The sequence below is a fragment of the Aulonocara stuartgranti genome (assembly GCF_965226115.1).
Source record: "Aulonocara stuartgranti genome assembly, chromosome: 4".
NCBI classification, from domain to species: Eukaryota; Metazoa; Chordata; class Actinopteri; order Cichliformes; family Cichlidae; genus Aulonocara; species Aulonocara stuartgranti.
In genome coordinates, this window is record NC_138942.1 from 6195788 (window position 1) to 6219534 (window position 23747).

Here is a 23747-nt window from a genome sequence, read left to right on the forward strand (position 1 = left end):
TTTGTGCTGCTGAATTGTATATTTAGTAAATTGATGTAGTTCTAGTTCACCTTTAAAAGAAGGGCAGCAATAAACTGCCAATAATACTAACAAGTGCCTTCTGTTACTTTAACCAGAGAGGGGAGTTCATTAAACAAACATCTGGGACTGTCACACTTTAAAAAAAAAAAAAAAGGAAAAAAAAAAGGAACTAACATTTTACCAAAGACAAGGATTAAATTATTTTAGCTGACAAAATGACAAGTCCATTTCTGCACTTCATTTCTCCAGATTCAGTAAACTATTAAACACCTTCATGATTACAAATGACTTCCAGCCTCACAGGACTATAATATTTCAGCCTGTTAAGACACGACCATGCCGATGTTACCAAATGTAGCTCAGACTGCTGACAGAGTCTACTAGTTAAATTTAGCACTAAGCCCCACCCGTATTCTGGTGCCCATTTTATTCCTTCACTCTTTCAACAACTACCACCCAAAGAAGTATATCAATTTAATAGTGAGAGACTATTTTATTACCCACACACACGACACTAACACCCATAACCAGCTGCCTTGTCATTTACCATTAAAAACAAAGTTTTCCAACAGACTCCAGTACATTTTATTTTTTGCTCAGATAAAGATTAGAAACAACTTGCAAGAAATCAACCACATTGCATATATAAATTAAAACGTCCTTGACAGTATCATTTATTATATTAATGCTAATATATATCCAATGAAACCACAGCAATCCTTTTATTCCTTTAAAAAAATGTGTCTGAGTATTACCAAATAGCGTATTCCTTCCCTGCAAACTAAGGTTAAAAAGCTCACTGAGCTACGCAACGTTCATGAAATTCAGGGAAAAATCTTGACGTGAGAAGTGGTGACAGATTCAATGGTGAAAAAAAGTCCTCATATTCACTCACAGTCTTTAAGATTTAGCCACTGACATGGAGCAGGTGGTGATACAAACAGCTAAGCTCGACACATCCAGAGGTGCAGAACGTCTGTTTGAAGCTTTGAGCGACTTGTAAGGAAGAGCTGTGGACGTGGTGAGACAAGCTGGAAGAAAACGGTCTGAGCTGAGCACTGCTTTTATGTGTGCTTGTATCCTCATCCCTGTGGTGATGTTTCACATGGCTTTGACTTTGATCTGCTTCATCTTCATCTGCTTCTTCTCAATCTTCTTCTGCTCACGCCGCTGGGCAGCTTCCTGAAAATGTCACATGAGAGAGTTGAATTTTGCAGATTTTGCACACTTGCTGTCTTGCTAAGGTATAAGTGTCTTAATTAAAAGTGTTGTGACACCCCAACACCATCAATGTACATTATAACTGATAATATTAGTCACTTGAACTGAAGATATCTAAAAGATATTCAAAGCCGATTGCATTCAGAGATGGACTTGCAGCAGTCAATTGCTGATCATGAAACTCCCTCAACCTCTGGCCACTTTTGATTGCAGATGTTGCCTGATGGGAGGCAACCCATCTCAAACTCAGGCTAACTGCAATCACTCAGATTGCTGTTATTTCCAAACTTTCACCAATCTGATTTACAATAACAGACAGTTAGTTTGAAAAGATGTTGCAACCAGTCATTAGGTCATGCTTTTTAATCACACTTGCATACCAGAACACCAAATGGACAAGGTCCAGACTTCTTGTCACACTGCTGCTTATTGTCTTTGCTCCCAAGCGCAAAATCTATTAGTTTTCCCTTGTACAGAGCTTTTTCCGTCTGTGCCACCAAGGCTTTGGAGCAGATTACCACTCCAGCTCTGTTTATCTGACTCTGTGGAGTCTTCTTCTCACGGTCTTCATTTATGTTTTTTAAGTTCTTTTTTTAAAACATGGTTCTCTGTTGATATTGTCTTTTAATTGTGTCCGGCACTTTGTGTGTTTTTTGTCTATGAAAAGTGGTATATAAATATTTTAGTTACTCACTTACTAGTGGATTTTACCATGTTTGGTCAGTTTTTCTTTTTCTTTTAGCTAAAGCCATCAGCACATTTACTGCATACCATATCATATCATTTTGAGTGTATTCAGTCTGAAAAGTTCTTGTTGCAGACCTCCAGACGACGTTGTCTCTCAGGGTCCTCTTCATTCATGATCCTCTCCTTCTCTGCTCTCTTCTTCTCCTCCCGCCGTGTTTGGGCTGCCTCCTGACGCTGAGCGTGAGTCTGCTTCAGGAAGTTCTCTTCCACACGGGCACGGTTTTTATCAGCTTTCTGTTTGCCCTAAACATACAAGAATGATTAAAAAAGAAGCTAAAACATTAAAACACTGCAATAGTGGGTGCACTGTACACACCTCTCTGTTCAGACGAAGCTTCTTGACTTTATCGATGCTGTAGATCACCATGTTCATGAGAGGAAGCAGAGCGTCCATGTCTTTGGGAGAGGTGTTGCCCATGCCAGGCACTGAATATAAAAACATAAAATATATTAAAATAAACACCAGTGAAATCAAATTAGGTTTAATGACGATGTCCAAGACAGTAGCAGAAATGACATGCTCACCATTAAATGTAAACAGCAGTGTCTTCTTGGTCTCAGGCAGCTTTAAGGGCTGACCCTCCCTGAAGCATCAAATAAATCCATCAGTAGACAGAAATTCTTAAATATACACTGAAAAAGTAAATGATTACTTACTCTTGCATAATTTTTGGACCAGAAAATTGGTCCGAGAAATGGATGGACTCAATCTTATCAGCATGATTGGTGATATAATGTACCATCTTAAATGACAAAAAAAAAGGGAGGCAACACAGAGTTTTAATGACAGCAACAGATTTAAAGAGAGTATTCTCAGAATATTCAGTCTCTTTTATGACACTGCTTTGATATGAGAGCCAGACTTCACCTTGTTGTCCATCACACCATCCGTAACCTCGCCCATCTCACTAAGAATAGCCAGGGAGTCTGGGAGCCCATACTTGGCTCCAGACTTTGGCTTATCACCACAGAACTCACTCTGAGATAAAAGAGATAAAAAATAAAATAAAAAAATAAAGGAATACATAAAAACAAGGCTTTTATTTTAATATTAATGCATAGCTGGTAAAAATTCAAAAAATCCAGACTACACAAGTCAGTATTTGCATAAAAACAGTGAATTTCAAAATTGCATGTCCAATTTGAGGAGGAAACTCACCAAGTCCTGCATCTCCTTCTGAAGCCGGGCCGTGGCCTTCTTGGTGCCCACAGCAAATACAAAAGTATCCATGTCCTCATCATTAAGAGTCACTTTGACTTGCTGCAAAAAAACCCCAAAACAAAATAACAACAAAAACCAACCCACAGATGCGGCTGGTTAGAAAGTGTATCTGCAGCAATATACAGCGGAGAGAAAAGAAAAAGTGAAAACGTACCACTTGGTCACAGGCGGGCCTCATCATCCTGGCCAAAACGTTAAGCAGGTCCTGCCTCTTAAGAAACTTTAAAAGACAATAAAAACATGAGATACATGTAGCATACATATATCTAATACTCATACTTGTATATCAGAACACATTGCCCACACCTTGAGTTGGATCAGCATGCCTTCACAGCACACACGTCCAGAGCACCAGAGGTTGTAGATGTGCTCATTTTCCTGGTTCAGCTTCCCAGTGCTTACCGCTTCTTTACTGGTGCCATCATCACCTACAAAGTGTCAACAGTTAACCTCATGCTAACCATTAATACTAAATACAAGGAAGCAGATCTAGCCTGTTGAGTCATCTTTCTGGCAGTGTGGAAAGAACTCACCCACTAGTGCAAAGTTGCTTTCAAGAAGCTCCCTGTGCGAGTTAAACCAGGCCTGAGCCAGGCGACTGTTTTTGTTCTTTCCAATGATGTAGTTCATGATATAGGCCAGCAGGCCCGTCACCATCAGGATCTCCATGTAGTAACTCTCCCAGCTGTTCTGGAGATGTGCAGGAACCTGCAGAGAAGCAAACAGCCAAGAGTATGGCAGCTCAGTCAGGAATGAAGATTAAATTTAAAGAAAAAAAAAAAAGACAATAAAGATTAATTTATAATTTCTCACTCTAAGGCCTGTTTTTATTATCCTTGTTTTTAATGTAAACATTTAACAGCATCTTTAATAAAATTAGAAGATTTTAAATTAAAGGTTTATTACACTTCACTACAAAATGACTCCTAAAAGTACCTGGAAGCCTCACTGATCTTGAAGTGAGTCAAAGGTTTTTGCAGGTGGTCCTTCCTTAGGATCATTATTAGCCTGCAGCTGTTTGCTAATACATTGTGCCATTTGGTTGTTGCTTTTGTTTCCCCAGTGATGTTGTGCTGTTCTTCCCTAGGTGGATTAGTTCATTGCTGCCTGGGGCTCTTGTTGCCCCCATCTACACCCACAGGCATGCTGTGGGCCAGCGGGGGACTGACTGCAGCCCTGGAAAGACTGGTTTACAGTCAAAAAACACTTGCTAGTCTGAGCCTAATGATTACAGAATGACCTTGTGTCTTCCAACACATCCACTTGTTCAGCCGTACATGTTTTATTTAAATTAATCTATCCTTAAACTTTAAATTTAATTTTTTAGTTCAATAACTACATGAGGCTTGTTTATTAAAATAATGATTAAATGTGATTTTTGCCCTGAATTACTGAAGTTTGTGTTTGTTTTTTTAAGATGTTCTGAACTATTAAACAATGGCAATTTTTAAAAACAAAAACAATCTTCAGGTTGAAAACTTGGTTGATTTCTTTTTGACTGTAACATAATAGGGATATTACAGGTTGCTACTTTTGTTCTGGAATGACTGTACTGTTTCTAAATAACCCCAAACCTGGTTTGACATTTCTGAGATCGGTCATTCCTTTGCAGACATACACAGACACTACTGTGTATGAAACAGGTGAATAACAGCCAGGGTATCAGTCTGACTAACTTAGTAATCTAGCTCAAATCAGTGCAACTCTGAGACTATTTTACTCAATAGACTGATGAGGAGGGCAAGCTCTGTCCTGGCCAGTCCCCCAGACTCCATAGAGGTGGTGAGAGGAGGATTATGGTCGATGTACAGCTCCTCTCTCTCCCCCTGCATGAGAATGTGGAGGCCCTGAGCAGCTCCTTGAGCATTAAATGGTTACAGCCATTGTGTAGGACAGAGCACCATAGCTCCTTCCTCCTGACAGTAGTTAGATGGTACAATTCACACACATAATAGGGTGTGTTACGTGTGCTAAAACTCAGTCCAGATCAAAAGTTTAAGACCAACTTGAAAAATGTAAAAAAAATAATAATAATTTAAAAACAATCCACATTCAAAAGGTAAAGTTTTTTGCCTTTGCCATCAAAACGTCATGACAGTGACTACCTGACAGAAAATTACAATGAATCCACATTTTTTGCACAGATTTGGCCTTTTAAAGGCATGTGGTCCTAAACTTTTGATCAGCTGTAAAACAGCCTGTTTCAGTTTAAGAGTTGTTTTCAATAAATTGCACGCTCGAAAAAAAAAAGTTTAGTCTCACTCCCATTTCTTCGTGTTGGATGCTGAAGCTCTACTTGGAACCTTGTTAAGATCCAACAATACAAAATATGTTTTTTTTCCACATTTTTCAAGTGGCCTTAAACTTTTGATCGGGACTGTATGAGTGTATACACCATCACTCCCACTGCACTTTATGTACACATAAAAATAAAATCTGAGTGTATTTTACTGGATAAAGCAACCTTTAATATACAGTACAAATTACTCTTGTGCAGTATTTTGGCTTTTTTTATTTTTTAATTTGTACACAGTCATTTCTTTCCATTTCTAAACGTATAATATTGATTTTTCTTTCTTCTTTGTGCTGCTGTATCATGTAAATTCCCTCAGTGTGGGATTATTAAAGTTGATGTCTGTGTCTTTAGGATTGACCGAGTTTTATGACTGGCATAAACCTTTTCTGAACTGCTGATCTTTCTGTATTATAATACATCATGTTTAGTGTTTTTGTTTTTTAACATATGATAATGATCATTGATTAGTATTGATGGCAGAACAAGTTCCCCTGTGGAAGGTTTTGCTACACCACATCTAGGCAGAGTTCTCTTTCATCTATGCATTCATTTGGACACTTCACTTATATGACTAGCAATAGATATCCAAGTCATCATCCCCATTTTACTTGTTTGAAGTCTGCTTGAAGTCCACAGACTGGAGAGTAGGGATGGGTATCGTTTAGGTTTTATCCGATACCGGTGCCAAATCGGTACTTTTGAAACGGTGCCGGTGCTTAAACGGTGCTCGAACCGGTGCTTAAAGAATGGAGAACACAAACTTTGTCCAAAAACCTCTCATGTTCAGCTGTTTTTTTTTGTAAAAAGATAACAATGTGTGCCTTTTCTGCAGCCATGTGGCATATATGGCATCACTCTTGGCTGGAAGCAGTGCTTAAACAATGGAAAAAACACAAACTTTGTCCAAAACCTCTCATGTTTAGCTGTTTCCCACTTTTTCTTTGGTCATTTTAGCCTTTTTGGCCAGGGTGAAGGGAGCATCTGCCATCAAACAAGAAGACAGCCGCATGTAGCTATGATGATGTTTGCTAGTTCACCTTACATGCATTAATGTAATAACGTGGTTAGCCTACTCAACGTAAATTACACACGAACAACATTAAGCTACTCATGCAGAGAAGAATGGCTGCTGCTGCCATCATCATCTGTCATCATTTCTGCTACACTGGCAGGGCTAGGGGCCAGGACTCTATTCTTCGGGTTTTTGGGGGATGTTGCTCCGGGTCCGATAACTGGCAACCCACCCGACGTGCACGGTGTGAGGTCTCGCAGCAAGCTACCAAATACGGCGCATTTCTCGGCTTTTAAAAAAACCGCTATGCATCGCCAGCTGTTTAATCGGATTCTTGGTGTTACCTCCTTTGACAGTATCACAGTATCAGCTTAAAGCACTTGTTGCAGGCTGCTGAGTTTGCATATTTTGCTGTGAAGTACAGCCAGACTTTTGACCGCTTCGCCTTGGACATTTTTAATCTGTAGCTCTGCTCTAACAGAACTTACGTACCTGGCCCCGCCTACTATCCTCGGAAACGTAAAATGATTGGCTAGAAGTGTATCACAGCTCAGGAAAAAAAAGCACCGAAATAAAGCACCGAAATGTGCGCTGCTTTTCGGTCTGGTTACTACCGTTTATGTCAGAACCGGTGCCATCATGGCACCGGACACCGGTACCCATCCCTACTGGAGAGCATGTCAAGCTGTTGCACAATAATGTAAACTCTCCACATATAAATGGAGAATTTATGTGTGGTCAAATTAGTGATCTGCATGGACCCTTGCACTCACAGTCCTATTTCTCAGGAGTAAGTGGACTCACAAACATGCAAAGTATATTTAAGGATTAGGAATGCTCCACTCACTATGTCAGACTTGCTTTTTAGGAGATTTCAGCAGTAAGCCCGGCTTACCGTGTGGATTATCAGGGGGTCTTTCATGGAGTGTCCAGTCTTCTCCATGTCTCCAATCCCCTCAAACTCCTCCTGGTCATATTTGCTGTATATATCTTGATCCTAGTAAAATACGAAAACAAAATAAATCAAAACAAACATGATTTAGTATGAAAACTGTGTTCAAATACTGAGACGTAAAGAGTTAGAAGGTAATGAACCTGTGTGTCTGGGTCTTCAAAACCATCCTGTCCATCCTCCAGCTCCACTGTGGCTTCATCTTCATCCTCATCCGGCTGCAAGGATGGTGAAGCCCGAGGCGGAGGGGCGGTTTCTGCTTCAGCTGCTGAATCATCGGTCATGTCCTCAAACTCGGCAAAGTCATTGTCATCGAAGTCTGCTAGGTCCTCTCCATCGTCAAAATCATCATTGTAACGCCCCCTGGAGACGGGGATGGCCAAGAGGAGCAGCAGAGCAGGTATCAGGAGGAGATAGAGGCTTTGCATGGTGGGACCTGCATCAGAGAGAATGTTGATGCGACAAACAGGAAAATAAGGGTTAACATTAAAGCCACTTATGTCACCTTATTTGTAAATACTCAAAGAGTATTGTGTAACTTCATTTAACAGAAATCTGTGCATTTTTCTTTAATCATTGTCCATTTTATAAAACCAGTTCTGGTGAAAAGCCAAACTTTTATACGCAAAATCCTTTGTTAATGTAGAAAAGAATGATATCTGCAGGATGTGAAAGATATAATAGATGGGTGTGGGAAGCACAACCTCTGCATCAATGTGGGGAAGATAAGGAAGTTGGTCTTGGACTTCAGGAAGAGGAGCAATACTCCATCTCCCTTTTCATCAGAGGAGGAGCTGTAGAAACAGTCCACAGCTTCAAATACATCTGAGAACACATTTCCAGGGAATTGACGTGGAACAGTAGCACCTGCAGCATCATTAGGGACGCCTACCAGTGACTTCATTTCCTCAAGAGGCTGAGGCAGGTTGGCCTCAACACCCCATCACCACCTGGTATGCTGCTGAGAAGAAGCCGCTGCAGAGCATAGTGGAAGCTGCCCAGATCATTTGTAGCTCCCTCCCCTTCATGGTCTGTATTATGAGGGATCCCACCCACCCACTGACCCAGCCTATAAACTGTTATGACACCCTGCCCTCCACTCAGGCAGAAGACTGTTTAGCATCAACACAAAACCCAAAAACTGTAAGCTCCATACATCACTAACTACACTTACAGTGCTATACTTTTAACATGCAGTGTCAGAGCTTTATTAGTGATACGCTTATAAGTTATAATGCTGGTTTACTCTTAAGGATAGCTTGATGTTATGCATGGAGCTGGTTCTCAGGACAGATTTGGTTTTTCATGTGGAAACATGCAAAAGAAAGAAATCTTCCCCCTGATATCTACTGCTATGTAAATATGCAGGTTTCCAAGCAAACAACAACAAAATAAAATAAGTCATTTGCACAGTTCTGCCCGCCGTGAATGATTTACACAAAAGAGATAACCTGATTTTGTTTTTGTTTTTTTAATTCTTTCTCTGTGAGAAATAAACTGAACTGTGGCTTTAGGGAAATTTTACAACCTCAAAGTGTACCATATCCTCAACCGGATACTAAAAATTTTAACTCTCTCTTTCTCTTACTCCACCCAACAGAAGAACATAAGGCCACTTACTTGAGAACTTTAGAGTTAAGATATAAAGACAGACATACTGAAGCATAGAAAATAAAACCATAACACTAATTATAACCACCTAGGACCATCCCCATCCACACCCACTAAGAGACAAGGGTCATACTTCTTTTGGCTACTCCCTTTAGGGGTTGACATCTGCCCCCTTCACTACATCTATGAACCAGTCAAGTCCCTACTCTCACATCTACAGTCCTGCCTTTCCTTCTCTTGCAGTCTCCTAATATTCCTTCCCTCTCTCCTCTTCCTTTGTTTTCAGCCAACAGTAACGCAGTTTCCACTGGCACCCCAATCTGGTATGGAAATGTCATTCTTTATGACCAGCGTGTTTGAGAACTATATCGATGAGATCGGACATTAAATATTTATGTGGTTGTTGTACTGTACATTAAAAATTAATAACTGCATATAACAACATATTATAAAGAACAATATTTTTGGACAGGTGTGGTAAAGTAATTATTGACGAGTGTATAGTTCATCAAGTTAATGATGCCAAAGACAGAGCTCCAACAACAACAAAAATACAAGATAAGCAGAAAAAGATCCACTAACTTACTAGGATTCAGCAACACTTGACCACAGGAACTTACATATGCGTCTTACGTTTAGCAGATCTTTAACCCAACGACTGAAGTATTAATCTAAAACCACCATCTTTCTTTGAGATTAAACTCTAAGGAAGTTTAATCTCGTCACACAGTGGGATATTAAGGTGACAAATTCCCAAAGAGGAAGCGCTCCCAGTATAGCGACAGAAACCAGAAAGGACTAATGAAAAAAAAGTACCTTTAATTGTCGCATCTCCGCTTTATCATTAAAGAAAACTTATAAAACTACACCTTCAGACGTCTGTAGACACACATGCCAGCCGGGAGTAACTTAAGCAGCTTCAATCCTATGAGCTTTCTTTAGCTCAAGTAACTTTTAGCCACCGACCCAATCTCTGCTAAACACTCGCTAACAGCTAAAACAGAGATTTAAGTCTTTGACTTTTTAGTGACATTTGTGTTAAAACTATAAATGCGGCCTTATCTAGTAATGGCTATATAATTAAAGCATAAACAGTATTAATATCACCCAACCCATCCCCCCCGCCGCCCAGCTTTCACTCACTCATTAACCGCTAGCAAATCTGACATTAGCATGCTAACGGTAGCTAACTAGCATGACAGCACGTCTCTAACAACACCGCTTACGATTTGAGGAAAACAAAACTTCCTTTACGTTTAAAATAAGCCCACTTATCATAAACTAGTGAATAAACAGCTCACCTGAAGTCGACCTGTGACGGTAAAAGTAGTGCTCGTGTAGATTAAATAGCATGAACTGCCCTTGTGGTGACGGTACACCTGAAAATCAAGAAAAACCTTTCAAAATTAAAGTATCGCGACCGGATGTGGTGGATTTGTTTCTGTACATTTCCAAAATGAAACTTTTATTTTGATTGTTAAAACCGGAAGTGTTTGCATGTCTACATTAAGGTCTATCGACACTGCCGCTCCCTGGCGGACACAGCGCGCAACTACAGTTACACTTAAAACCTGAGTTGTCATACACCACATGTTAATCTTAACGATATTTCTCGTTTACCGTCAATCTTAACGGATTCAATAAAACGCTCTTATTTCTAAACGATAAAAAAGTAAATCAAATAAACAAATAGATATATAAGCATAAAATATATAATATAAAACATAAAAACATCAGATCCTCAGATAATATGGCAAGCGTAATTTATATTTGCATGCAGGCTTTTGTACCTAAAAAGACTAGTTTAAAAAAAATACTCCTTTAATTTACAGTCGTCGAAACACAGTCCCATTCGTTCAGTTATTTTGGTAAAAGTTTGTGTTAAAGTGACAACTTACAACATATCAATACTTATCAGTTAAGTATAATCAACATAACAATGAGGCTTTTGTTTTACTCGAGTTGTTCTTTGCATATGGTTACTTTGCAAATTTCTCCAAGGGAACCCAAATTGCCAGCAGCAGCCCTGAATGTGAGACTTTCAGAAAGCTAGAGCTACTTCTAAACCTGCAGGTTTTGTGCCTCAAATATATCCCTTTTCGTTGCTCCAGATGTGGGGAGGCAGATGAACGTTCGAGGTGGCATCGTCCCCTTCTTATGTGCTCAAATGTGCGTTTGCATTACATTCTTTTTTCTACTTGCCTTTGTTTATACATAAGTGTTAGTTGTTCTTGGATTGTTCCAGGAAGGGTTATCTTTTTGTCAATAAAATCCATGTTAATGATTGAAGCAATGTCTCTTGTCTTATAAGTAAAATAAACATCTACAAACTGCTCAGACACAACATAATCAAGAATTAACATAATCTTGATGTAATTATAATCAGGGGTTTTGTTTAATAAGGGTTCTTTGGGTGTTTTGTGACAGATAAAACCCACAATCTTACAGGGAGCACACTTAATTCAAACTGAAAGTTATGAAGTTATAATTATGAAGCCATTCTCTAGTTTTTTGACACATTTTAAAAGATAAATCAAATTATTTTGTGCTGTATAATGTAGATATATTCAAATATAATTGAATATACAACTTTTTACATCAAATAATGTTATTTAACCCAACTGTTAACTGTATATTTCTGCAAATTTAAGCATTATTATTCATATTGCCACATTCATTGACCTTGCTTATAGGTAATTTCATTGTTTAATCACATTAAAATGTTCCTAATTTAATGTCTAAAAGCACTCGGAAAAGGCAAAATCCCATGTAAAATTAGTGCAACAAACTCTATTTTCATCACTGAAAATAACTGTATTTTTATGAGAAAGTTATTTTCTGTTATTTTACGGTATTACTTTGGCGCCCCAGCCGGGGGGTGCTTAGAAATGACTGAAAGATTGGCTCTGTTTTGAGTTTTGTTCAAAAAAGAATGACTTCATATGGAGAAGAATATATATCACATATATAGGACACCTTAAACTAGTTTTTTAATAAAGCAGCAAGGCAGAACAAAGTCGGGGCTGTATCAAGACATGCGGACTAAGCCCTAATTCAACCAGACCCAGAACTGATCTGGAATTAAAACAGGACTACAACAGTTCAAAATCAGGACTATTGGAGGGGTGCTTTATGGAGCTTCAGGTCCTTGAAGGGAATAAATGCCCTTTTAGATGCCTATCTATCTCCGAAAACGTTAGAGCACTTATGCAAGCAACACATTGCGAGCAAGTGCAAAAACTGAGCGAGAGGGGCTGCTATTGTGTATGTGTATGGATAATAGCAAACACTGAAATACATTTTTGCACGCAGCAATGAATTCTGTTCACTCAAATTTAGCTTTTCTTCGCTCAAAATAAATTTCTCCTCAAAATGCAATACTTGCACCTGCAAAAATTTTCTATGTGCGCTCACTTTTCTTTACGTGCGCTCAGAATAGTGGCACAAAAATAACGCCATAGATGCCAGCCCAGCATTTTCCTTCATCACCACGAAGGAAAACAGTCTGTGGTGGTCTCAGTTTGGTGATTTTTGTGTCACAGGTTTACGTGCTTAATACAGGGACCTCCAGAGCCTTTTTAACAGCGCTGCGGACCTAGGGGGGCAGTATTGTGGAAATGACAGTCTTCACTAGTGGGGATAGTTACAACTAGGGCTGGGCCATATTATACCGTTCACGGTAATACCGGTATAATGTTAGGCAACGATAGGAAAATGAAATATCGCGATAGAATGGGAGTAAAACGCGCATGCGCAGTGCCTTTGTTTTCATACGCACATGGCCGATTGTTGAGTGAAACAGATGAACCAGAATTGGTTTGTAAAAATGGTGCAACTTCCGTGATGTGGAACTGGTTTGGTGTTTGTCCGTCAGATACACAACAAAGCACATTTTTTTGCAGAACATGCAAGCAGCTGTTGTCATTGTCATATTTGTCGGACTAAGATGCTCTTAAATCTGGGAGTAATCTGGGTCCTAAACTCCGTATGCTTCAGGTCAAACAACACAGCAGCATCACTTAGAGTTAAAAACTGTCTAAATTCTTTTATCTTTAATAAAACGATCAGCATTGCTGCTTTACCAGGTGTAACTATAAAGTTTAACTTCCAGGCATCCATGAAAACAAAAGTTATTACATTTAACAGAGTTAGAAGTTAGCAGGAAGCTAGCGGAAGTTAGCTCGCTAGTTTCGCTAGTTACCTAAGCATGATATTGCATGTTCTGACTGAGAGATTTCTGAAAAAATCAAACGTACAGCTCTGCTATCACTTCCAACATAAATGAAGACAGGAAACTAAACAGCAGTGACGTTTGTAGGGTTACTGAAGTTGGGCTAGCTGGTATATAATGATGTGCTACGTGATCGCTAGCGACACAGCTATGTTAGCATAACATAAACAGTGAAGCTGGAGGACGAACACTAACACTTTTCCACTTATAAAAGTTAACGTGAAGGTTCCTGATAGATAGAGACAAATGCAATTGCATGGCAGGATGCTGTAAACGGACCAAACTTCAGTCAGGAGAACAACTGAGATAATCCATCCACAATACGAGGTTAGTCATTAATATACTGCAACAACATGGGAATAGAGCAGCTACAGAGAATTCAACATTAATGAATCAAGGGTACAGAAGTGGAGGAAGCAAGAAGAATGAGTTTAATAAAGTTTGATTTATCTGACTGCTTTGTTTCGCTTAATGTGCCTTATAATCCCGTGCACCTTATGGTCCGAAAAATGCGTACTGCACACTGCAGTTTAATGTTGCAAAGCACCTCTTTTTAACCATATAACCATATTATACGTGGTTATGCTCAGGATATGTCAGCCCATTTCTACTGGAAATGCCTTTTGGTTAAACTTTCAGCAAGGAATTTGCATTTGCACTGTTACATTTTTATAAAGCTTTAATGTACATAAAAACCAGCTTCTTGTTTAAGTGAAAATAAATGGAAGGTTGTCTTTTTGCGCTAGTAATGTTGTGGAGTTGTATTTTGTCTCGCATCAATTATATCGTCGGTTATATCGTTATCGCAAATTTTCAAATATATATCGTGATAAATATTTTTGGCCATATCACCCTGCTCTAGTTACAACGCTTTCTCCGTTATGAATTAACATGTTTTTATTGAATATTTGAAGAACCAGCAAAAAACCCCAGAAACTCTTGTAGAGGACAAAGTTAGAGATAGAAACGACAAGGAGCTGGTGCATCTAGTACAGGTAGAGCTGCTGCAAAAACCCACAGAGCTCAGCAGCCAGCGCAACAAATTCTGGATCCTTGGCTTTTAGTTAGCAGTTAGCATTAGCAGCACATCCTGCGTCCTATGTGAAAGGACCTTTATGCTGCGCACTGTGGCTCACAGCAATGGTCCCGGGTCAGCCCTGACTTTGTGTTAAACTAATCCTAAAGTAATAATGGTATTTCTAAACACTGATATACCACGACTTTATCTTTTCAACAGCTACTGAAAGTTAGGGGACCTAGCTTCTGTCGGATATTTACATAGAGATCCTCCAGCTTCATTCAAACTGTATTACCCTTCAAGGACCTGCAGTTCTGCAATTGGATAGTTAAATTTGTGACTGACATGACATTGGCCAATCAGCATCCTGCTATGCGCGATCAGTCAAGCGAATAACATCTTCAGCAGACATGATCTTCTTAAGATCGGAGTGAGTTACCGTGTGAGCGTGACCATGGAATTTATCCACTCACACAAAATACCAGAGGAAGTAGCGAGGAGACCGGGCGCTCCTTGGATTACTATTCCGGCGGGAGGGAGACGCAGACGGCGACGAGAGAGAAGGAGGAAGCGAGGCTGCCGGGCTGGCGTGCTAACCAGGCTAAGGAGGAAGCCTTTCAAACCACCGCTCCCGAGTTTATATCTCTCGAATGTCAGATCCTTGGCGAACAAGATGGACGAACTAAGGTTACAAATAACAACGGACAATCACATCAAAAACTCATGTATTCTTCTAATCACTGAGTCCTGGCTGCATCAGTCCATCCCGGACTCTGCTATTGAGCTAGCAGGCTACACCGCACAGCGCCAGGATAGAACAAACAATTCCGGTAAGAGAAAAGGAGGGGGAATCTGCATATACGTGAATAACAGCTGGTGTACAAACACAGTGATCATAGACCGTCACTGTTCTCCGGACATAGAATATCTGACTGTCAAATGCAGGCCCATCTATCTTCCACGGGAGTTCACTGTTGTGGTAATAACAACTGTTTACATACCGCCAGATGCAAATACTAACGTGGCACTAGCGCTTTTGCACACGAACATCAACAATAAACTCAATAAATATCCTGACGCAGTGCACATTATAGCGGGTGATTTTAATCAGGTGGATTTAAAAACAGCTATCCCTAATTTCCACCAGCATGTGAAGTGTGCCACGAGAGGGGCTAACACCTTAGATAAAGTCTATTCCAACATCAAGAAGGGCTACAGGGCAAGACCCTTACCACATCTGGGCCAATCTGACCATTTATCCCTGCTCCTAATTCCTGCATATGCCCCAATCAGGAAAACTGCGTCGACCATCACTAAAACTATAACAACATGGCCAGAGGGCGCTTCTCAACAGCTACAGGACTGCTTTGACAGAACCAACTGGAATATCTTCCAACATCAAGACCTGGAAATGTTCACAAACAGTGTCCTCTGTTACATCAAACACTGTATAGACACTGTCACAGTAGACAAGCAGATCCGGGTTTACACCAACCAAAAGCCATGGATGACCCGGGAAGTCCAGCAGCTGTTAAAAGAGAGGAACAGCGCCTTCAGGTCCGGAAGCAGGGAGAGCTACAGCAGGGCTAGAGCCAACCTGAAAAAAGGCATTAAGAAGGCCAAGGCGGACTATAGGAAGAAGATCGAGAACCACCTGGAGAGTAAGAACAGCCGGCTGGTGTGGCAGGGTGTCCAGCAGCTGACAAACTACAAGTCCAAATCAGGTATGGCTGAAGGTGACCCAGCATTGGCGGAGGAGCTGAACATCTTCTTCACACGCTTTGAGGTCACTGCACCCTATGCCTCAGAGGAACAGCTACACCATACAGCCCACAGCAGCAGTACCATCATCACTCTGGAGGAGCATGAAGTGAGGCGCACCCTGCGGGCTGTTAACCCGAGGAAGGCAGCCGGCCCAGATGGCGTACCAGGACGTGTGCTGAGAGACTGCGCAGACCAGCTTGCCTATATTTTCACCAGGATTTTTAACCAATCCCTTGAACAGTCAAACGTCCCACCCTGCCTCAAGACCTCCACCATAATACCCTTGCCCAAGAAATCTCATATCTCTAGCCTAAATGACTATAGACCAGTGGCACTAACCCCGGTGGTGATGAAGTGCTTTGAGAAACTTGTGCGTTACCACATTACAGCAGCCCTACCCAGCAGCCTTGACCCACACCAGTTTGCCTACAGAGCAAACCGATCGACAGAGGACGCCATAGCAACAGCACTCAATGTAGCATTAACACATCTGGAGAGGCAAGGAAGCTATGTGCGTATGCTCTTTGTGGATTATAGCTCGGCATTTAACACCATTCTTCCATACAAACTGGACGCCAAGCTAAAAGACCTAGGGCTTCCTCACAGCACCTGTAAGTGGATCAATAGCTTCCTCACCGACCGCAGACAGAGAGTGAGAGTGGGATGTTACACATCTCCAGCCCTAAATCTAAGCACTGGGTCGCCACAGGGCTGCGTGCTTAGTCCACTGCTCTACTCGCTTTATACACACGACTGCACCCCCGCCCACCAGAGCAACGCCATTGTAAAGTTCGCAGATGACACTACTGTGGTGGGGCTCATATCTGGGGGAGATGAGTCTGCCTACAGAGATGAGGTGGAGCGGCTGTCTTCATGGTGCAAGGATAACAACCTTCTCCTAAACACGAAAAAGACCAAAGAACTCATAATTGACTACAGAAGACACAAGACAGAAATCCAACCACTAATCATCAGCGACGACTGTGTGGAGAGGGTGGCAGACTTCCGCTTCTTGGGAGTCAGCATAGAGGGAAACCTATCCTGGAGTGTGAATACCTCTGAGCTACTGAAAAAGACACAACAGAGACTGTACTTTCTGAGAGTGCTTAGGAAGAACAACATCACACAGAGACTGCTGGTGTCTTTCTACAGAGCCTCCATCGAAAGCATACTAACGTACTGCATAGGCATATGGTACGCTAGCTGCACAGTGGCTCAGAGGAAAGCACTCCAGGGAGTAATCAACGCTGCCCAAAGGACAATCGGCTGCCCTCTCCTCAAACTGAAAGACCTACACAGTTCCCGCTGCCTCAAAAGAGCCCATAACATCATAAAGGACACCTCACACCCTGGACACTCCATGTTCGAACTGCTGCCTTCAGGTAAACGGTATAGAACAACATACACAAGGACTAACAGACTCAAACACAGTTTCTACCCAATTGCAATATCATGTCTCAATGCTACTAAAAGTAGATGACTTTCATTGCCCCTGTTGTCATTTGTGCCCTTGATGTTGGAATGCTTTCAGACATGTTTTGTTGGATGCGCTAACAAATTGATTGAGTGATTGATTGTTTGAGTGATATATCAACTAGGTCGTATGTTGAGTGTCTGTATGGGGCCTTAGGCCTGGATTGCTTGGGTGTATCTACGGTATGAGAATACTGTATTTTATATGTATTTCTATCTTTTATATCCTATCATTATAGTTTTTAAGTATTTAATTATAGTTTTTAAGTATTTATCTTTTGTGATGTTGCACTGACCAGAGACATCTTTCAATTTCATTGTACCTGTGACAATGACAATAAAGAATATTCATTCATTACCTTTGTTCCTGACCACCGAGAACACTCACGTTAACTTATATCGAGTGGGAAAAAAGTTAGCTTGTTTATATTATGCTAACATAGCTGTGTCGCTAGCGGTCACGTAGCACATCATTATATACCAGCTAGCCCAACTTCAGTAGCCCTACAAACGTCACTGCTGTTTAGTTTTCTGTCTTCATTTATGTTGGAAGTGATAACAGAGCTGTACGTTTTAATTTGTTTCCAAAACCCCGCAGTCAGGACATGCTATATTGTATTTAGATAGAAGCTAGCGAGCTAACTCCCTGCTAACTTCCAACTCCGTTAAATGTCATAAATTCCGTTTTCATGGATGCCTGGATGTTAAACTCAATTGTTACACCTGGTAGAGCAGAACGCTGATCATTTTATTAAAGATGAAAGACTTTAGACAGTTTTTGTGATCGTTTGATATATGGACCTGCAGCAGAGTTTAGGCCCAGACACGGCTAGTGACGTCAGACTGAACGATTGGATTATAAATAATTCTAATTATACATCTTGCTTCCATATTTGTATCTTGTGTCACTAAAAATACATATTATTTTAATTTTATACATTGATTAATGACCTGCAGAATCTCCTTATCATATTAAGTGATTCATAATTGTCACTTTATGCTTTCTCCATCTCTAAAGTGATGACATTACACATTACATACTTTAGGTTCATTTTCTGCAGGCAGGTTTCTGACAGAGAACAGGCAGATTTACACTATAACATGCAGCGTTCTATAGATGGGCACATAAAGAAATGAAAAATTATATGTATGTGCTAACTTTCTAAACACTTTGTCACATTTATGATAAAGTAGATAAAACACATTTATGTCAGCCATGGCTCATAGTTCTTGTCTTTAAATTAACTTTGTCTGTGTGTGTTTCAGGTCCTGCACTCTCAAAGACTTCATGAACCAGCATTGCAGCCATGGGTCATTGTGAGCATCACAGGGAAGGTTGAAGCCGCCCACTGCACCTGTAAGGCCGGAGTCGCGGAGACTTGCACCCATGTCCCTGCTCTTCTGTTTAATGTAGAAGCAACAGTGTTGATCTGTGGCACAAGGACTGTTACAGATGAACCTGCATACTGGGTTTTGCTGGGTAATATGACCAGGATACAGTCAGTGGTTGGCCATAAGATGGACTTCTCCTCTTCAGCTGCCCAAAAAAAGGCTCTTGATCAAAACATAAACAGACCATCCGTATTGAAAGGTAAAAGGAGCCGTCCTCAAAAAAGAAAAATCCCACCTGCTACTGTGGAGGAGTTGTCACTGCTAATAATGCCATAATGTGTTATCTAGGGGTCTAGATTTATGCCCGTAGTGCACTGCCGTGTAAATAATTTGCATTTACTGAATATGTACTGACTGAGTCCCGCTGTTTAAAAATTGAATAAAGAAACAAACTAATTTTTGCCTCTTTTTTTTTTTTTTATTAAAACCACTTTATAGAACATCACATCTGTTACAGTGTAGAATCCATGTCATTTATAGTTTACAAATGACAAAATGTTTACATAAAATCATGACAGTGTTTACATGATATCACCCACTACTAACACTACTTTATTTACTGTATCTTTTGGGAAAAAAAAGAAAATATACCGCTATTTATACAGAAAAAGACTTAAGAATATTTAACAGGAGCAGGTTTCATTTTTCCCTGGTTTTATTATCACACTGTTCAACAAACGGCAGCAAACCTTCACCATCTTATCCAGAAGGGTCAGCTCTTCACCCTCACATGGAAGAAGTAATCTGATTGGCATGGTGGTTTGTTTGAAGCAGGTCCCTTGTGTAGCGCTGGAACCCAGTCATGATGTTTCATCCATTTCATAGACTGGTTTGCTGCAATAATGCCAAATAATTAGCAACTCTATAAATAGAAGGTAGTTCTGCAAAATCACTCAGTAGGATGTTTGTTCTAATTTGCTATGAGCTCAGAGCGCATCGAAAAAATAAAACTAATAGGCTTTTATAAAGAGTGAACATATTTAGAACTTACCGGAATGAAAATGTCTGGAGCACCAACAGATATTTGGAGAGGGAAGAGAACTGGATATCTCACAGTTCTCTTCCCTCACAGCTGCTATCCAGGCTAGACGGCTTCGTTTGCTAACATCGATACACGAGCTGCCTCATGTTGCTTCCAGGTTGGGAAAGAATGAAAAGAGAAACCCTTTTCAAGCTTATTCTCTTGCCGGTCGTGCGATCGAACATTGCAGCCGACCACACAGCAAATATGAACGGTGGCTGTTGTGTGTGCCTTCGCTCCCTTTTCGCTTGCGCTTTGTTTAGACCCCCAAAATGGCGGATCGGGCCAAAATCCTTTCCACGCCCACCCCCGTGACATCACGCTTCAAAGCGTTTCTATATATTGATATCTATTGAATTTCTTAAAAACAACAAATCTCCAGGCACAGATGGGCTGGTGGCTGAATTCTATAAATTATTTTCTTTTCATCTTGCATCCTTTTTGTTGCAGGTTTATAATGAAAGTATTGAAAGGGGCACTCTGGCCTTACTCAAGGACTTATTACTTTAATTCCCAAACCTAAGAAGGACCTACTTTTTATAGACAACTGCAGACCAATAAGCCTCCTATATAATGATTATAAAATTTTAGCTCTATTGCTAGCTAGAAGAATTAAATATATTTTGGATGATATTGTAGATGAGACAGTCTGTATTTATGACAAACAGGCACATCTCCAATAATATTAGACTCGTTTCATTTCTGGTGCCGCTTACACAACAAGCCGGCCCAGAATTAACAGTTTTTATTTCTGCAGGAGCCAAAAAAGAGTAGCTCCACCACTCACCCTAGCCGACTGTACAGGAAGAAATCCAGGCTCTCGCTGGGGCTGTGAATGCTGGCGGGGTGTCTGCCGCTTCCCTGTTGAAGAGGGAGCAGGGCTGGCTGAAGGTGATGTGAAAAAACCTGGCTGTTGCGGTGATGTGGGCAAACTCTGCTGCAGTTGCTCCTGCTGCGGTGTGGAAATGTTGGATGCACTGGGGGTAACAATGATAATCCCTAGCATTTTATAAAACGCCTGTGCTGGCGTGAGCTGGTTGCTCGCAGGCTCATAGTATTCCCTTCCATGAGCTCTGCGTTTTCCTTCCTACTTGTCATATCTGTGTGTAGGCAGGCAGGAGGAGAGGACCCAAAACGCAGGACTCACGGAAGCGGAAGTAACTCAAAACACACAGCTTTATTGCTGGTATGAAACTGAAAAGGAAAAACACTAACTAAACTGGGTGAACAGAATAACCAAACTGGGTGAACAGAATAACTAGACAGGTTGGCATGCTGGCAAATGGAACACACAGAGGATGTGAGGGTGAACAGCCGTTAATGACGTGACACTGACACAAAGACACACTGGGCTTAAAATATACTGAGGGAGTCATCAAGGAATTAGAGACAGAAGGGGAACACAGCTGGGAGAAATAAGACCTAACGAGACAGGGAGAGCAAAGCCGGAACACTGACATCAGACAGGAACAAGAACCTTCAAAGTAAAACAGGAAACAAAACACACTTTACTAAGACACGGACTAGACAGAGAGAGACAGACTTGACACTGACCAAAGCCTACTAAATAATAAGCATAATCAAAACAGTATCACTGATTAATCAAATCATAATCTAGAAAAACACCAAAGCATGAAAAACAGAAAGCTGGGTCAACATGACCCAGAATTGTGACACTACTATTTTCGAGCTCTTGCTTGAGATCTGGGTTTTCTTTCCTAATATTTTTGAGCTCTTCCCTGAGATCTGCGTTTTCTTTCTTAATATTTTAGAGCTCTTCCCTTCGTTCTGAGTTGTCTTTCCTACTATTTTTGAGCTCTTGCTTGAGATCTGCGTTTTCTTTCCTAATATTTTTGAGCTCTTCCCTGAGATCTGCGTTTTCTTTCTTTAGGGGCAGGGATAGCTCAGTAGGTAGAGTGGTGGCCCCATGATCGGAAGGTCGGGGGTACGATTCCCCTGAACAGCTACCCTGAGGTACCCCTGAGCAAGGTACCATCCCTACACACTGCTCCCCGGGCGCCCAGTGGCTGCCCACTGCTTCACTGAGTGAATGGGTTAAATGCAGAGAGACATTTTCCCCACGGGGACCAATAAAGTAGTGATGGGATATCCGGCTCTTTCGGTTCGGCTCACTAAAAAGAGCCGGCTCTTTCGGCTCCGAACCGGCTCTTCAGGTTGTTTTGTTGCTTTAATTAATTTATTATTAACAATAATATAAAATTATGCACAAAAGGAATTACTAACGTAAAAACAAGTGGTTTTATTTATATATGTTTATATATAAATATATGCGGTGGCCCCTAGAGACAAAACACGTACAAACTCCAAAACACATTTCTAGCATGAACTGAACTTCCAAAGCAGAGCTACTAGATCACTTAAATTACACAATTGAAAGCATGTGTGTATTGTTTGTGTATTTATACACAGGCACTCATATATATATTCAAATAATTTAAAAAAAAGTTCATTTACCTGTTATTACCACACACCAAATCCGGTCGTTGGTACTTGCTGGCTTGTGTAGCCACAAGATAACAAAGGCTCAACACTGCGCCCAGCATCCTGGAGCACTTCTGTTGTCTTTTGTACGTGTTTTGAGTTTTTATGTGCTTCTGAGTTTTTATATGCTTCTGAGTTTTTACGTGCTTCGGAGTTTGTACGTGTTTTTACGTGTTTTGGAGTTTTTACGTGTTTTGGAGTTTGTACGTGTTTTTACGTGTTTTGGAGTTTGTACATGCTTCAGAGTTCGTACGTGATTTGAAGTTTGTATGTGCTTTGTCTCTAGGGGCCACCGTAAATATACTTTTATTTATTCACTCCACATAAAATGTAATAAATAAATCATATAATACAAAAATCAACTATTCACATTTCAAGTTTTAACTATTTAAATTTTCAGCTTTTTCCTTTCACAAATTTAAAGTGAAAAGAACACAAAACACTGCAAACCACAACACAATTAAATATAAATTATAATATGAAAACTAAAAGAACATGCATATTCTCTGTCATATGGACCTGCATGAATAAACTTTCTCAATCCTTTATCATCTGCAACCGAAAATAGTTGTGGATGATTACTATACCTTTCTAATGTTGTTGTCCCTGCCTCTCTTTCTCTCTCTCTGTTCCTGTGCTACTGAGTGTAACTACCGCCCCTCCCCCCTCTGCCCAGCGTAAAGCACAAGGCTCGCGTGCAGAGTGAAGCGGAAAAAAAGTGCGAGAGAGAGGCTGAGAGAAAGAAAAAAAAAAAAAAACACGTGACGGCTCGCGATAAGGAGCCGGCTCGCGTCGTTCACGTCAAAGAGCCGGCTCTAAGAGCCATTTCGTTCGCGAACGACCCATCACTACAATAAAGTACACACTTTCTTTTCTTTTCTAATATTTTAGAGCTCTTCCCTTCGTTCTGAGTTGTCTTTCCAACTATTTTTGAGCTCTTGCTTGAGATCTGCGTTGTCCTTATGGTGTATTGACACTATTGAAACTTTTCAAAAGCAGTCTAATGTTAGAAGAGCTTTTAAGTAAACTGTTTCTGTTGTTATTCCCATATGGAAAAGATATATATAAATCTTATAAAGTTTGTATCTGTCTTGTGTGAAACTTGTATGAAAAGCATATAAGAGTGAAAACAGATATAAGATCCCTTGAAAAATTATGTAATGAAACTTGTATGTTTTGGATACTTACTAAAACAATATATGAAAGTAATGAGAAAGTGGCCACTTTCATGAGTAAATCATGTAAGGCTTATATGATTTACTCA

At 40.5% G+C, this 23747-nt stretch overlaps 1 protein-coding gene across 3 annotated transcripts; it reads right to left on the minus strand.

Moving 5' to 3' along the window:
• Window positions 1-582: 582 nt before the first annotated feature.
• Window positions 583-21509, minus strand: ccdc47 (coiled-coil domain containing 47). 3 transcript variants are annotated; one of them, XM_082531712.1, is made up of 14 exons: window positions 20769-21509; window positions 10384-10461; window positions 7615-7907; window positions 7415-7516; window positions 3745-3919; window positions 3518-3639; window positions 3366-3431; window positions 3149-3250; window positions 2858-2968; window positions 2647-2732; window positions 2515-2573; window positions 2306-2415; window positions 2065-2232; window positions 583-1203 (listed from the first exon to the last, which is right to left on the minus strand). In XM_082531712.1, exons 2-14 carry the CDS (start codon window positions 10433-10435, stop codon window positions 1123-1125), a joined length of 1527 nt encoding a protein of 508 aa, XP_082387838.1. In that variant the 5' UTR covers window positions 10436-10461; window positions 20769-21509; the 3' UTR covers window positions 583-1122. The 3 variants fall into 3 exon arrangements, with proteins under 3 accessions (XP_082387838.1, XP_082387840.1, XP_082387839.1); XM_082531714.1 differs by lacking the exon at window positions 10384-10461; XM_082531713.1 differs by lacking the exon at window positions 20769-21509 and having other exon boundaries at window positions 10384-10640.
• Between the last annotated feature and the right edge of the window lie 2238 nt (window positions 21510-23747).

Coding starts and splice junctions, on each gene's coding strand:
- ccdc47 (XM_082531712.1), bottom strand. CDS start 10,435: ATGCTATTTAATCTACACGAGCACTACTTTTACCGTCACAGGTCGACT. Junction 3,251..3,365: donor GGCCCGCCTGTGACCAAGTG/GTACGTTTTCAC, acceptor GTTTTTTTGCAG/CAAGTCAAAGTGACTCTTAA. Junction 2,733..2,857: donor ATGGTGTGATGGACAACAAG/GTGAAGTCTGGC, acceptor TTGTCATTTAAG/ATGGTACATTATATCACCAA.